Below are 14,411 nucleotides of genomic sequence, written 5' to 3'. Positions count from 1 at the left end.
CTTTTAATCTCATCTCCAATCTATTTATTTATATACAGCATATTTAGGTTGTTACGCAATGACTATTGAAAGTGCTGAAATCTGTCAAGCTCCTTTCTCCAATTAATATTAACCTGTACAAAGAACTGTTTATGACCCTTTTTTATTTTCTTTGGAGATTACTTTTTCAATTGAAGTGTTATTTATTTCTGTATTTTATTGGTATCATCACTGATTACTCAGCCATTTTTATTCATCATGTGTTATAAGTAATGAACATATATGTTTTATTTTCTCTTATCAGGGATCAGCAGTGGCAGTTAGCCCAACTAATGATGATGGAAGACTTTATAATGATAATAAATGGCATCAGATTGTAGCTACAAGAAATCAGGCCACAGGTTACATAAGAGTGGATGGAAGATATACAGGTATGCTTGCTTTCTACTGCAGTTTTATTATTTACAAATTACTTAAAATATGTGTCAAATTAAAATCAGATTATTAGAATAGCAGATTAAATTACTTCCCAACAGTTGTTTAAATATAACATTTAGACATGTTCATGTGAGAAATTTGAAGTTCTTCCAAAATTATCAGTTTGGAATTTTCAGCTGATTCGAGTAGTCAGAATTGTGTCCATTGATGCATTCAGTTTGGCCAAATATTCGGATTAAATGTGTTATATCACATTAAAGCCTAAGGAAAGCCCTTTAAAAGACACATTATAGCCACATAATTAAACTACTAGCAAATGCAAGCAATCCAAAGATTCATTGCTAACTGGGACAAAAAAACATACAGGAACTAAAACAAGTTTTACAAAGAGAATTCAAATAATAATTGAAAAAAAGGACCACTGCAATCTTTCCATACAATACTTTTTCTCTTTCAACTCTGTCATTTTTTCCCCCCAAATACTTCATGCTAACGTACCCACATTCACCTGCTTCATAACAAGTGTGTAGTTAATACTAGTTATCCTTGGAGACCCAACTCAGAGAAGGGCAGGGACAGGAGAGGCAACATCAGAAAGCAAAGTAAGTGAACTAGGCTTCTGATAATAATAGTACATAACCCAACAATACACCTCCAAGGAAGGAGGACAAACAAGTCACTTGGACAGAGCGACCAGCAGTTCCCTGAGGATTAGGCACTGATGGATGATGACCACCAGCAACCACAGAGCAGGAGCAGAAGTGGCAGCAGCAGAGTTACTGAACTAAGTAGGTAGGTCTGACAGTTTATATTATAATATTATAAACCTCAAAAATACATCTCCAGTGGAAGAGGAGGGCAACATGTGCCTAGAACCCCTTAGACACAGCGACCAGCAGTTCCCTCAGGATTTGGCATTGATGCTAAATAACCACCATAGGACAGGGAGGGCAGGAGCAGAAGTGAAGCAGCAGCAGGCAACAGAGTTACTGAACTGGGTAGGTAGGTCTAACAGTACATCAACTTCAAAAATACACTTCTAGGGAAGGAGAGGGCAAACATGTGCCTAGAACCCCTTGAATACAGCAGCCAGCAGTTCCCTGATCATTAGGCATTGACAGATGGTGGACCACCACAGAGCAGGGAGGGTAGGAGCAGAAGTGGCAACAGCAGTAGCAGGCAACAGAGTTACGGAACTAGGTAGGTACATAAAACTAAAAATTGCACCTCCAGGGGAGTACACCAACCCCATAAATACACCTCCAAGAATTTTAAGTGTAGTGAAAGTAGTATGGATGAAAGGAAATAAAGTTCTCTCACTTTCCTAACCATCCCACACACTTGCTTCTTAAACACATTTTAAGTTATTCTTGTAGATTCAATTCTCACATCTGTTTACAAAGTTCTTGTGAAAGTCCTTTAATGTGAGCAAGAGCAGTATCTCTCAGAAACCCAACTTAAACAGAAGGGGGAGATTTACTTTGAAAATTATACTTTGGTGAAGGGAGGGAATTTTGGAGAGATGCAAAATGGTGCAGACTGTGCATCAGTACTGCGGCGACCATTACTGTCTTGTTCATTTCTTTTTCCTAACTTGTGTGTACTCCATGCCTTGGCAAAACATCTTATCTGACTTCCAGACGGACCTCCAGTATGATGTTGTCATCGTGAAGTACTGCCTCTAGGGCATAGGTCAAAGTGGTTCAACCACAAAACGTTGCTGCTTTTTATGTAACTCCAATAAAAGTTTATTAAAGACTACATAGTGCTGGTGTTACTATTCAAACATTGAGTCATTTGGGGAGATTGCAGCTGCCCTTAATACCGAGCACTTCTGAACACTGTACTGCTGTATACCAAATTAACTGTTTTCTATTGCATAGGTGTGGCCGAAAACAAATGGAGGAATCCAAGTCCAAGGGAACAAAGAGATGTGCTGAAACTCTGTTGCACACTGTTCCTACCTGTTCCCCAATGGTTTGTCATTGGCTGATGACCACCACTGAGAAGGAACAGCAGGAGCAGCAGTGGGCAGCAGTTTTCAGAAGTTTGGTCTGATGCTACAAAATTTAATTTCAATTAAATGAAATCATAACACTGTGGTGCAGAGGAATTGCCAGTCACCTTGTTAGGCAATAAAATGAAAATAAAGGGTTTCCTCAGCACAGTCTATAGTACAATATAACTACTAGGTGGAAATTGACTTTGAAGATGGCGGAACATTAGTGCAACTGAGGGCTGTCCTCCATGCTATGTATTCCTGTTAATACATTGGGATTAGGAGCCTATTAGGCAGAGATGAGTGGACCATGATTGGTCAGTTAGTGGCAGTTTTAAAGCTATCTTCGTATATCAAAGAGATCTTGAGTCAAAACACTGTGAGTCTGAGTCTTGTTCAAGTCAAAGCCTTCTACAGTCAACTCTTGTTCAAGGTGGATGCCTTTATTTGCAAGGAAATAGAAATTTATTTCTGTACACAAAGGGCTAAAAAACAATCAGTTGCAGGCTATGACCCCACAGCAAACCTAAACGTGCAGTTTTTAAATTAAAGTTAAACCAGATGCAAGAAAATAGAAATGATTTTCTGCAAACAAAGGGCTACACTTTAATTTATTCCTTTTTCTTTTAACTTCCTAAAAAGCAAGGAGACCTCTACCTATCAGTCACAGGCTCTGGCCCCACAACAAAACTAAATGTGCAGTTTTTAAATTAAAGTTAAACCAGATGCAAGAAAATAGAAATGATTTTCTGCACACAAAGGGTTAAACTTTTTTTTTTTTTTTCACCTCCAAAAAAGCAAGGAGGCCCTTACCTATCAGTTACAGGCAAGTTAATTTAATTTAAATGCAAGAAAATTGAACAATAATTTTGCACACAAAGAGTTAAACTTAAATGATTTATTTCTCCCCTCCCCTAAATAAAGGCAGTAGGCCTATGTAATTATCAATCACAGACTATAACCCCACAGCAAAACTAAACATGCAGTTTTTAAATTAAAGCTAAACTAAATACAAGAAAATAGAAATGTTTTTCTGCAGACAAAGGGTTAAAGTTTAATGTATTCCTTTTTCTTTTAACACCCCAAAAAAGCAAGGAGACCTCTACCTATCAGACACAGGCTTTGGCCCCACAGCAAAACTAAAAGTGCAGTTTTTAGATTAAAATTAAACTAAATGCAAGAAAATACAAATGTTTTTCTGCACACAAAGGGTTAAATTTAAATGAATATCTGCCCAAATAAAGCAGGTCTATGGAACTATCAGTCACAACTATGCCCCCACTGCTATATATATACATATACTTTATAGTCGCACCATCAAATTATAAAAATCAATCCATAATAATAAAATTCAAAAAAATCTTTCAGCCAGATTACGAGTTTTACGTTAGAGGCTGTGCGGTGCTAACAAGCAGTTTTCTCTCACCGCTCACTTACATGCAGCGCTGGTATTACGGGTTTTTACAAACCTGGAGTTAAATGGCAAGAAGTGAGCGTTGAGCAAAATTGTGCTCCTTACCGCACTCCAATACCAGTGCTGCTTAAGTCAGCGGTGAGCTGGTCGTACGTGCTTGTGCACGATTTCCCCTCGCAAACATTAGTTAAATATTTTTAACCCCTAATCTGCGTCCCTAACATCTCCGCCACCTACCTACATTTATTAACCCCTAATCTGCTGCCCCAAATGTCGCTGCCACTATACTAAATGTATTAACCCCTAAACCTAAGTCTAACACTAACAAACAAACAAACATATGTAGCACCTGCAGTAACGGATTATACATGCATCATCATATGTGGCAAACCATATCTCTCTCCCCTATGCGGCAAACTCAGCACCCCGCTTCCAAAGATAGTCTGTCATATGATATCTCCCTTGTCTGGAATACAGTCCACACACCAAGTAAGGAAATATTCTCACACTTACTTGGTTTCTCCTTACTGAGGCCAATCCTGGGGATCTTTCGTCGACACTTGACTGCCGTTTACCTGCCACTTCTTGACAGAATCCCTATGGCACTCCAGCGTGTGTGTGTGTGACAACCTTATCACCTTCTTCCGGGTTCCGTCCGGATCACCGTGTGACGTCAGTGTGGGGGGCGCGTAAAAAGGGGATAGTGATCACTTGCGTCCCCCGATGACGTTCTTCTCGGGAATACGGTGTGCCGCTACTACATTGACGAAAAGTTAATCTGTGCCTTACTTGTATCCTCAGAAGTAATAAACAAATGTAGAGCTGTAGACACCAGTTTGAACAATCGATAATCCTTATTTAGGCAATAAAACTATACATGGAAAAAAGGGTATAACAGTGCATAACCCTTCAGGCAACAAAGTGGTTGGAGGTACTACACGTACCCTAACGCTGACGCGTTTCGGCTGTCGCCGTAATCGTAGCTGAAGGGCATTATTAACAGGCTTCTTTTTAAATCATATAATACTTCCTCATTGGTTAAAAACATAACACGTGACAAACACACCTCCACCTCCTTGATTATGTTTACGCCCCTGTATATGATGTCTCTATTCATTCACTACCCTATTAAAATATTAACTCTTTGTGTTCTTGTTGCTTATTTATGTACTATAAATGGGCTCTCTTACTTATAAATTGTCTGGTCAGGACAGACTTGTCCAAAATCACTTTCTGTAAGTTATCCTATCCTCCCATTGTCTCTTACAGATTTATTTCTTAAAGAGAATTAAGGATAATATCAATGTGATATGCTGGACCAATAAGTAATATATGAATACCCCAGTTTATTTACTGTACAATTGCAACTGTACATTTATACTTTGAGTTAATATCATTAGTTCTAATACTTAATATTAGCATTGCTATCATATGAAGAATAAGGGTTGTGTATATATCAAACATATACTAAACAATAGTTTTTCTTGGATACACAGGTCAACACCAGTAGTTTATTAAATCAAATTCAGAATTGAAGCCATATGGAACCCTGAAAAGATTTTCTGGATACACAGGCTCAACACCAGGGTTCAATATGGCTTCAATTCTGAATTTGATTTAATAAACTGCTGGTGTTGACCTGTGTATCCAAGAAAAACTATTGTTTAGTATATGTTTGATATATACACAAGTAAGAGAGCCCATTTATAGTACATAAATAAGCAACAAGAACACAAAGAGTTAATATTTTAATAGGGTAGTGAATGAATAGAGACATCACATACAGGGGCGTAAACATAATCAAGGAGGTGGAGGTGTGTTTGTCACGTGTTATGTTTTTAACCAATGAGGAAGTATTATATGATTTAAAAGGAAGCCTGTTAATAATGCCCTTCAGCTACGATTACGGTGACAGACGAAATGCGTCAGCGTTAGGGTACGTGTAGTACCTCCAACCACTTTGTTGCCTGAAGGGTTATGCACTGTTATACCCTTTTTTTCCATGTATAGTTTTATTGTCTAAATAAAGGATTATCGATTGTTCAAACTGGTGCCTACAGCTCTACATTTGTTTATTAAGTCTAACACTAACCCTAACGCCCCCTAACTTAAATCTAATTTAAAAAAATCTAAATAAAAATTAATATTATTAGCTAAATAATACTAAATACTTACCTATAAAATAAACCCTAAGCTAGCTACAATGTAACTAATAGTTACATTTTAGATATCTTAGGGTTTATTTTTATTTTACAGGCAAGTTTGTATTTATTTTAACTAGGTAGAATAGTGATTAAATAGTTATTAACTATTTAATAACTACCTAGCTAAAATAAATACAAAAGTACCTGTAAAATAAAACCTAACCTAAGTTACCCTAACACTACACTACAATTAATTAACTTACCTAAATTAAATACAATTAAAAAAATTACATACAATTAGCTAAAGTACAAAAAAACAAACACTAAATTACAGAAAGTAATAAACAAATTACAAGATATTTAAACTAATTACACCTAATCTAATAACCCTATCAAAATAACCCCCCCCAAATAAAAAAAAACCCTAGCCTAAACTAAACTTTCAATAGCCCTTAAAAGTGCCTTTTTGCAGGGCATTGCCCCAAAGTAATCAGCTCTTTTACCTGTAAAAATAAAATACAAACAACCCCCCCAACAGTAAAACCCAACACCCACACAACTAACCCCCCAAATAAAATACTAACTAAAAAAACCTAAGCTCCCCATTGTCCTGAAAAGGGCATTTGGATGGGCATTGCCCTTTAAAGGGCAGTTAGACCCTAACCTAAAAATAAAATCCACCCAATACACCCTTAAAAAAACCTAACAGTAACCCCCTGAAGATCGACTTATAGTTCTGAAGAACGGACATCGATCCTCAAGGAAGCGGCAGAAGTCTTCATCCAACCGGGTCTAAGTCCTCAATGAACCTGGAAGAAGTCTTCATCCAAGCCTGGCGAAGTAGTCCTCCAGACGGGCAGAAGTCTTCATCCAGATGGCATCTTCTATCTTCATCCATCCGACGTGGAGCAGGTCCATCTTCAAGACATCCGGCGCGGAGCATCCTCTTCAATCATGGCTTCTTCTGGAATGAAGGTTCCTTTAAGTGACGTCATCCAAAATGGCGTCCCTTAGATTCCGATTGGCTGATAGAATTCTATCAGCCAATCGGAATTAAGGTAGAAAAAAATTCTATTGGCTGATTCAAGCTCAATCCTATTGGCTGATTGGATCAGCCAGTAGGATTGAAGTTCAATCATATTGGCTGATTGTATCAGCCAATAGGATGTTATCCACCTTAATTCCGATTGGCTGATATAATTCTATCAGCCAATCAGAATCTAAGGGACGCCATCTTGGATGATGTCACTTAAAGGAACCTTTATTCCAGAAGAAGCAATGATTGAAGAGGATACTCCGCGCCGGATGTCTTGAAGATGGAGCCGCTCCGCGTCGGAAGAATGAAGATAGAAGATGCCGTCTGGGTGAAGACTTCTGCCCGTCTGGAGGACCACTTCTGCAGGCTTCGTTGAGGACATCTTGCCGCTTGGATGAAGACTTCTCCTGGCTTCGTTGAGGATGGATGTCGGCTCTTCAAAATTGTAAGTGGATCTTCGGGGGTTAGTGTTAGGATTTTTTAAGGGTGTATTGGGTGGGTTTTATTTTTAGATTAGGGGTTTGGGCTGCAATAGAGCTAAATGCCCTTTTAAGGGCAATGCCCATCCAAATGCCATTTTCAGGGCAATGGGGAGCTTAGGTTATTTTAGTTAGGGTTTTATTTGGGGGGTTTGTTGTGTGGGTGGAGGGTTTTACTGTTGGGGGGGGGTTGTTTGTATTTTTTTTTTACAGGTAAAAGAGCTGATTTCTTTGGTGCAATGCCCCGCAAAAGGCCCTTTAAGAGCTATTTAGTTTTTATTTTGGTTGTGCTTTTTTTATTTTGATAGGGCTAATAGATTAGGTGTATTTAGTTTAAAGATATTGTAATTTGTTTTTTATTTTCTGCAATTTAGTGTTTGCTTTTATTTGTAATTTAGCTAATTGTATTGAATTTAGTTAATTGTATTTGATTTAGGGAATTTATTTAATTGTAGGGTTAGGTTAGGTGTTGGTGTAAGACAGGTTAGGTTTCATTTTACAGGTCAATTTGTATTTATTTTAGCTAGGTAGTTATTAAATAGTTAATAATTATTTAGTAACTATTCTACCTAGCTAAAATAAATACAAACTTGCCTGTAAAATAAAAATAAAATCTAAGCTAGCTACAATGTAACTATTAGTTATATTGTAACTAGCTTAGGGTTTATTTTATAGGTAAGTATTTAGTTTTAAATAGGAATTATTTAGTTAATGATAGTAATTTTTATTTAGATTTATTTTAATTATATGAACTCTATTGGCTATTCCAATCAGCCAAAAGAATGCAAGCTTAATCCTATTGGCTGATTGGATCAGCCAATAGGATGAAAGCTCAATCCTATTGGCTGATTGCAACAGCCAATAGGATTTTTCCCCCTTTAATTCCGATTGGCTGATAGAATTCTATCAGCCAATCAGAATGTAAGAGACGCCATCTTGGATTACTTCATTTAAAGGAAACTTCATTCTTCAAGAGACGTCGTAAGAAGAGGATGCTCCACGCCGGATGTCTTGAAGATGGAGCCACTCCGCGCTGGATGGATGAAGACATCTGCCCGCTTGGATGAAGACTTCGGCCCGCTTGGATGAAGACTTCTGCCGGGTTCGCAGAGGACTTCTGCAGCTTGGATGAGGATGGATGTCCGGTCTTTCGAAAACTGTAAGTTGATCTTCGGGGGTTAGTGTTAGGTTTTTTTAAGGGTTTATTCGGTGAGTTTTAATTTTAGGTTAGGGACTTTGAGCAGTAAAAGAGCTGAATGCCCTTTTAAGGGCAATGCCCATACAAATGTCCTTTTCAGGGCAATGGGGAGCTTAGGTTTTTTAGATAGGTTTTTATTTTGGGGGTTTGGTTGTGTGGGTGGTGGGTTTTACTGTTTGGGGGGTATTTGTATTTTTTTAACAGGTAAAAGAGCCGATTTCTTTGGGGCAATGCCCCGCAAAAGGCCCTTTTAAGGGCCATTGGTAGTTTAGTGTAGGCTAGGTTGTTTTATTTTATTTTGGGGGGGGCTTTTTATTTTGATAGGGCTATTAGATTAGGTGTAATATATTTGATAATTTATTTTTTGTTTTGTGTAACATTGTTTTTTATTTTGTGTAACTTAGTGTTTTTTATTTTGTGTAACTTAGTTTTTATTTTTTTGTAACTTAGTAATTTTTAATAGTAGATTTAAATAACTTGATTAGGGTTAGGTTTTTAAATATGTAATATAGTTAATTTAATTGTTAGTTTAATGTAATTTTAGTGTAATAGTTAGGGTAAGTCAATTAGTAGTTTAATATAGTTTAATGTAATTGTAGTATAATAGTTAGGGTAGGTTAATTAGTAGCTTAATATAGTTTATTTTAATTTTAAAGGTAAGTTTAAATTTATAATAAGATAGGGATGAGTTAATATTTAATGTAAAGTTAGCGGGTTGTTAGGTTTAGGGGTTAATAGCTTAATTTATTTTATGGCGATGTGGGGGGCTGGCGGTTATGGGGTTAATAGGTTTAGTAAGTGGTAGTGATGTGGGAGGCCAGGGTTTTAGGGGTTAATACATTTATTTAGTTGTGGTGGGCTCTGGGAGGGGCGGGATAGGGGTTAATACATTTATTTAGTAGCGACGGGGCACAGGAGCAGTGAGATAGGGGTTAATACATTAATTTAGTTGCTGCGGTGCCGGGGAGCGGCGGGATAGGGGTTAATAACATTATGTAGGTGGTGGCGATGTCGGGGCGGCAAATTAGGGGTGTTTAGACTCGGGGCTTATGTTAGGTGTAAACTTTACTGGTTTTCTACCATAGAAATCAATGGGATATTGGGCAGCAGCAAACATAAGCTTTCGCTGCTTTCAGACTCCCATTGATTCCTATGGCATCTGCGGCCTCCAGGGTGGCGGATTGAAAACCAGGTACTCTGGGCCGGAATAGTGGCGAGCATACCTGTTAGAAGTTTTATGAATGGCAAAAGTTGTCAGATAGTGCCGAATTTGTATTTGGAACATCTGTAATGACATAAGCATCGATCTGTGTTGGATTGAGACCGGCGGATCATATGTTACGTCCCAAATTTCAACTTTTGCCGGTCTGTAGGCTTTGATAAATGGGTCGAATCAGGCTCGCCACAATTACGCTGTGGAATTCCAGCCTATTAGCGGTTGACGGCTTGATAAATTTCCCTCTATGTGTTAAAAATGCAACCCCCAAGCTCCGAAAAATAAAAAAGTAAAAATACAGAAAAAAAATAAACAAAGCTATCCAAAATAATAAAATTAAACCTAAACTAATACCCCTATAAAAATAAAAAATCCCCCAAAATACCCCCCCCCAATCTAAGAATAAACTACCAATAGCCCTTAAAATTGCTTTTTGTAGGGCATTGCCCTAAAGAAATCAATCTTTTATATTAAAAATAAACAAAGTCCCCCCTAACAGTAAAACCCCCCACCCACCAAACCCCCAAAATAAAAAAAAAAACCTAACACTAATAAACCTAAACTACCCATTGCCCCTAAAGGAGCATTTGTATGGGCATTGCCCTTAAAAGAGAATAACCCTGGTACACACACAGGCATAAACACACACAAAAAACCTCTTCCCCAAAGGATTCACTTTTTTTGTTTGCTAGTCTTAAGGGTAAATCAAAAATCGGTTGCCTAATTCCAATCAAAGGAATTCGTCTGACATAGATTGTTAAAGTGTAACTGAATTACTATTTTATACTCCTATTATAAAAACCATATGTAGTACTGTGATAACTACATATAATATAAATGTCCACTATCATTTATAGTTTGTTAAAATATTTTTTTAAATCTGAATCTTGTAAAACTATTATATAATCATCATCATAAAATAAATGCAATAAATGTAACAAAGACCCTATGGCAGGGTACACAAAATAACTTAAAACATTCTACTACTTTTGCCAGCTAGTAAAAGATCAGGCACATTGTACATGCTCTGTGTATACGCTACACTAATTATACAACTTCTAACATTTTATCCTAAATTCTGGTTTCTATTTCCTGTTTTGTCTTTTTTTGCATTTCTCTTACATTTCTCGTCAATATCTTTCTGCTATTTTTCTTTATGTTGTGCAGCTAAAATAGCTGCTTACTAAACTTTTCACTATCTACTAAAGTGTACTCAATGTTTAATAGGAAAAATCAAACAAAATATAAATTATTGTATGGATTACTATTATGAGAAACTGTTAATAGAGTGTAATTGTTATCATGCTGAGTGCAAATAAAGATAAAATATATATAGCCAGAAGAGAGAGATTTAATTTCATTATTTCTGTAAATAAAGTTTTAGTTTTGTATGTATTAATTCTGTTAAAATCCTAGTATTGTATAAGTTTTAACGTTCTAGTTTTATACAGGTTTATTTTGTAATGGGTGCATACTTATGGTATTTGATGTTGTAACTTTTATTTAAGGTTCTTCATCAGCCCTAAGTGGCAGTACTATTATTGGCGAAAACACTGGGGTTTATATTGGAGGATTTCCAAAGGACTTTGTGTTAAGAAGAAGTGACACAGGTAACTAAGCACTAAACCTGTGAATAACTTTTCTCAAAAAGCAAAATTTAACTTATCAAAAAAATAATTTGATCCCACAGGTGACATTAAATGATCATTAAATACAGTGGATTTGCATAATAAACAGATGCATAATAAAATGACAATGCAATAGCACTTTCTCTGAATTAAGCAGATTTTTTTTTCTTCCATTTGCTGGCCCCCTGTATAATGTGACAGTCATAAGCCAATCACAGACTCATATACCTACACACTGATGTCTTGCACATGCTTAGTAGAAGCTGGTGCCTTAGAAAGTGTGTATATAAAAACACTAAGCACAATTTGTAAAGTAAATTGTAAAGTCTCTTAAAACTGCATGTTCTAGCTGAAATATAAAACTGTAATTTTGTCTGTGTCCCTTTAAGTTTACAGTCACCTTTTACAAATATATGTTCTAAATGTTCCAGGCTTGTAAAATAAAACCCATAAATGAGAGAATATCTCAGGGCTTAATGGGACAGGAAACCTCAACATTTTCCTTCATGGTGTGGATAGAACATACAATTTTAAAAAAACTTTCCAATTTACTTCTATCAAATTTGCTTCATTATCTTGTTATCCTTTGTTATCCTTTGCTGAAGAAACAGCATTGCACTAGTCACTACTGACAGCTAGATGAACATATCTAGTTATCCAATCACAAGAGACAAATGTGTGCAGACACCAATCAGCAGCTAGCTTCTACTAGTGTAAGAAAACTGCGTATTTGTTTTCAAAAAGGGATACCAAGAGAAGGAAGCAAATTTGAAAATAGAAGTGAATTTAAAAGTGTCTTAAAATGACATCTGAATCATGCAAGTTTAATTTTAACTTTCCTATCCATTTAAATAGGTTAGATATTACTACCACTGTTGATTGTCCATCTACCAAAACATGTCAACAGTTTGCACCATTTCACAATTCCATTTTTATCCTTTCTAAAAAGATAAACCTAATTACTTTAATTCTGAGATCTCCACTACTACCCAAGACATACAAATTCTTTTCTTGAAATAAAATTTTAACAGAATTTAAGAAGCACCCCAGCACAACTTGCAACAAAAAAATACAAAGCAAGTCCCCAAGCACTTAATAGCAAGCAAGGCCCTAATTTTTCACACTAAACCATAATTTTCTTCTTACTTCTTCTTACTTCTAACCCAATATTTTTCAAATATTCAAAGTAGTTAAGAGATAATACAACACTGTTAAGGTTTGCTTTAATAATAAATCTATATATAGTTCTATTTACAACACATGATGGGAGCCATATTAAAAAAAATTTTTTTTGTAAAACTAGCTATAACATTGTTTAATGAATTTTCTATAAAGTCATTTACCTGTGAACTGGGGATATTGCTAATTAATCTCAATGATGTTTTGTGATGCTTAAAACATCTACTAATTACGTTTTTGTTTTTCTATAGGGGATGCAAAAATAACAAAAAAGAGTTTTGTTGGTTGCCTGGGTGATATTTTTATAAAACAAAGGGAAAATCTTCAGGAAATTTGGGAAGCTTTGGATTGGGAGCAAGCAGAATTAAAGCTTAATGTATATGACAAATGGGAAGGATGTCCTGAGAATCTGCATGAAGGTGTACACTTTCTTAGCTTTGGTAAGACCTGTGCTATTCCCCCCCCCCCCCCCGAATGATATATTTAGTGATATTCACAGGGCTTGGATCTTCCCCCCCCCCCCCCCCACAAATTATATATTTAGTGATATCCACAGGGCTTGGATCTACTAACCAAATGGATGTAAATTACAGATTTATTTTTTTTTGGTTACACCATTGTCTTACATTTGTACTAATTTACCAACATAAATTAATGATTAATACATCTGAAGACAAACATTTACAACAAATTATTAAAATGATGCACAAGATGCAGTAATGCTGTACAAATAAAAAGAAGAAAATAAAGAACTAAACCCATATGTCTAGCTTAGTGAATGAAGAAGGTGTTACCTTTCATGCCATATTCACCTATAAGATTTGTATTATTAAGGTAAAGGGAATATGTGAGAGTTATTATATGTGTGGGTGGGGGGGACTTTTTGGATCATATAAATAAGACTAGAAGTAGGGGGTAATCATGGTGGTTATAGACAGGGATATAGGAATAATACATCAGTGGTGAGGAATCCTTTGAAACCTGAAATCAGGTGAGTCATGCCAAATAGTGAATACAAGCAGTTGCTCCTACAGAACCTAAAATAGAGATTGATGTCACACCCTGTGTTTTTATTTCATCATATATTTTAATAAAACTCATGTTTTTATAATTGACTGAGAGCTTGAGCTTGCTTTATACCAGACGTAACTGGGAGGAGAGCACCAGTACCGAGGATCAGTGAGCTAGGACACTGATAAATCCCAGTCTGCCATACTAAGCACAATTGGGTGCTGCCATGCTTGTGAGTACAAGTCTAATAGTGTACATAATTATTGTGGTGTATCAGTATTACACAAGGAGGCGCCCTTTTCTTGTGTGTTTATTGACAGAAATCGTTATAACCTAAAATAGCTAAAAAGGACACTGAACCCAAATGTTTTCTTTCATGATTCAGATAGAGCATGCAATTTTAAGCAACTTTCTAATTTACTCCTATTATCAATTTTTCTTTGTTCTCTTGCTATCTTTTTTTTAAAGCAGGAATGTAAATCTTAGCAGCCAGCCCATGTTAGGTTCAGCACCATGGATAGTGCTTGCTTATTGGTGGCTTACATCTACCCACCAATAAGCAAGCCTGACCCAGGTTCTCAATTAAAAATGGGCCGGCTCCTATGCATCACATTCCTTCTTTTTAAATAAAGATAGCAAGAGAACGAAGAAAAATTAATAATAGGAGTAAATGAGAAAGTTGCTTAAAAT

General features: G+C 36.3%; 1 protein-coding gene across 1 annotated transcript in view; it reads left to right on the top strand.

Moving 5' to 3' along the window:
* The window catches only part of USH2A (usherin), a 2,188,359-nt gene that overhangs the window by 682,077 nt on the left and 1,491,871 nt on the right, over positions 1-14,411 (top strand). The window contains exons 22-24 of the mRNA XM_053712759.1: positions 284-410; positions 11,412-11,513; positions 12,962-13,150. Of these exons, the coding sequence (XP_053568734.1) occupies positions 284-410; positions 11,412-11,513; positions 12,962-13,150 (418 nt within the window). The remainder of the gene's footprint in view (positions 1-283; positions 411-11,411; positions 11,514-12,961; positions 13,151-14,411) is intronic.

Source organism: Bombina bombina, chromosome 4 (assembly GCF_027579735.1).
Source record: "Bombina bombina isolate aBomBom1 chromosome 4, aBomBom1.pri, whole genome shotgun sequence".
NCBI classification, from domain to species: domain Eukaryota; kingdom Metazoa; phylum Chordata; class Amphibia; order Anura; family Bombinatoridae; genus Bombina; species Bombina bombina.
Note: the sequence above shows the minus strand (reverse complement) of the source record. Positions and strands in the feature narration are given on the sequence as shown.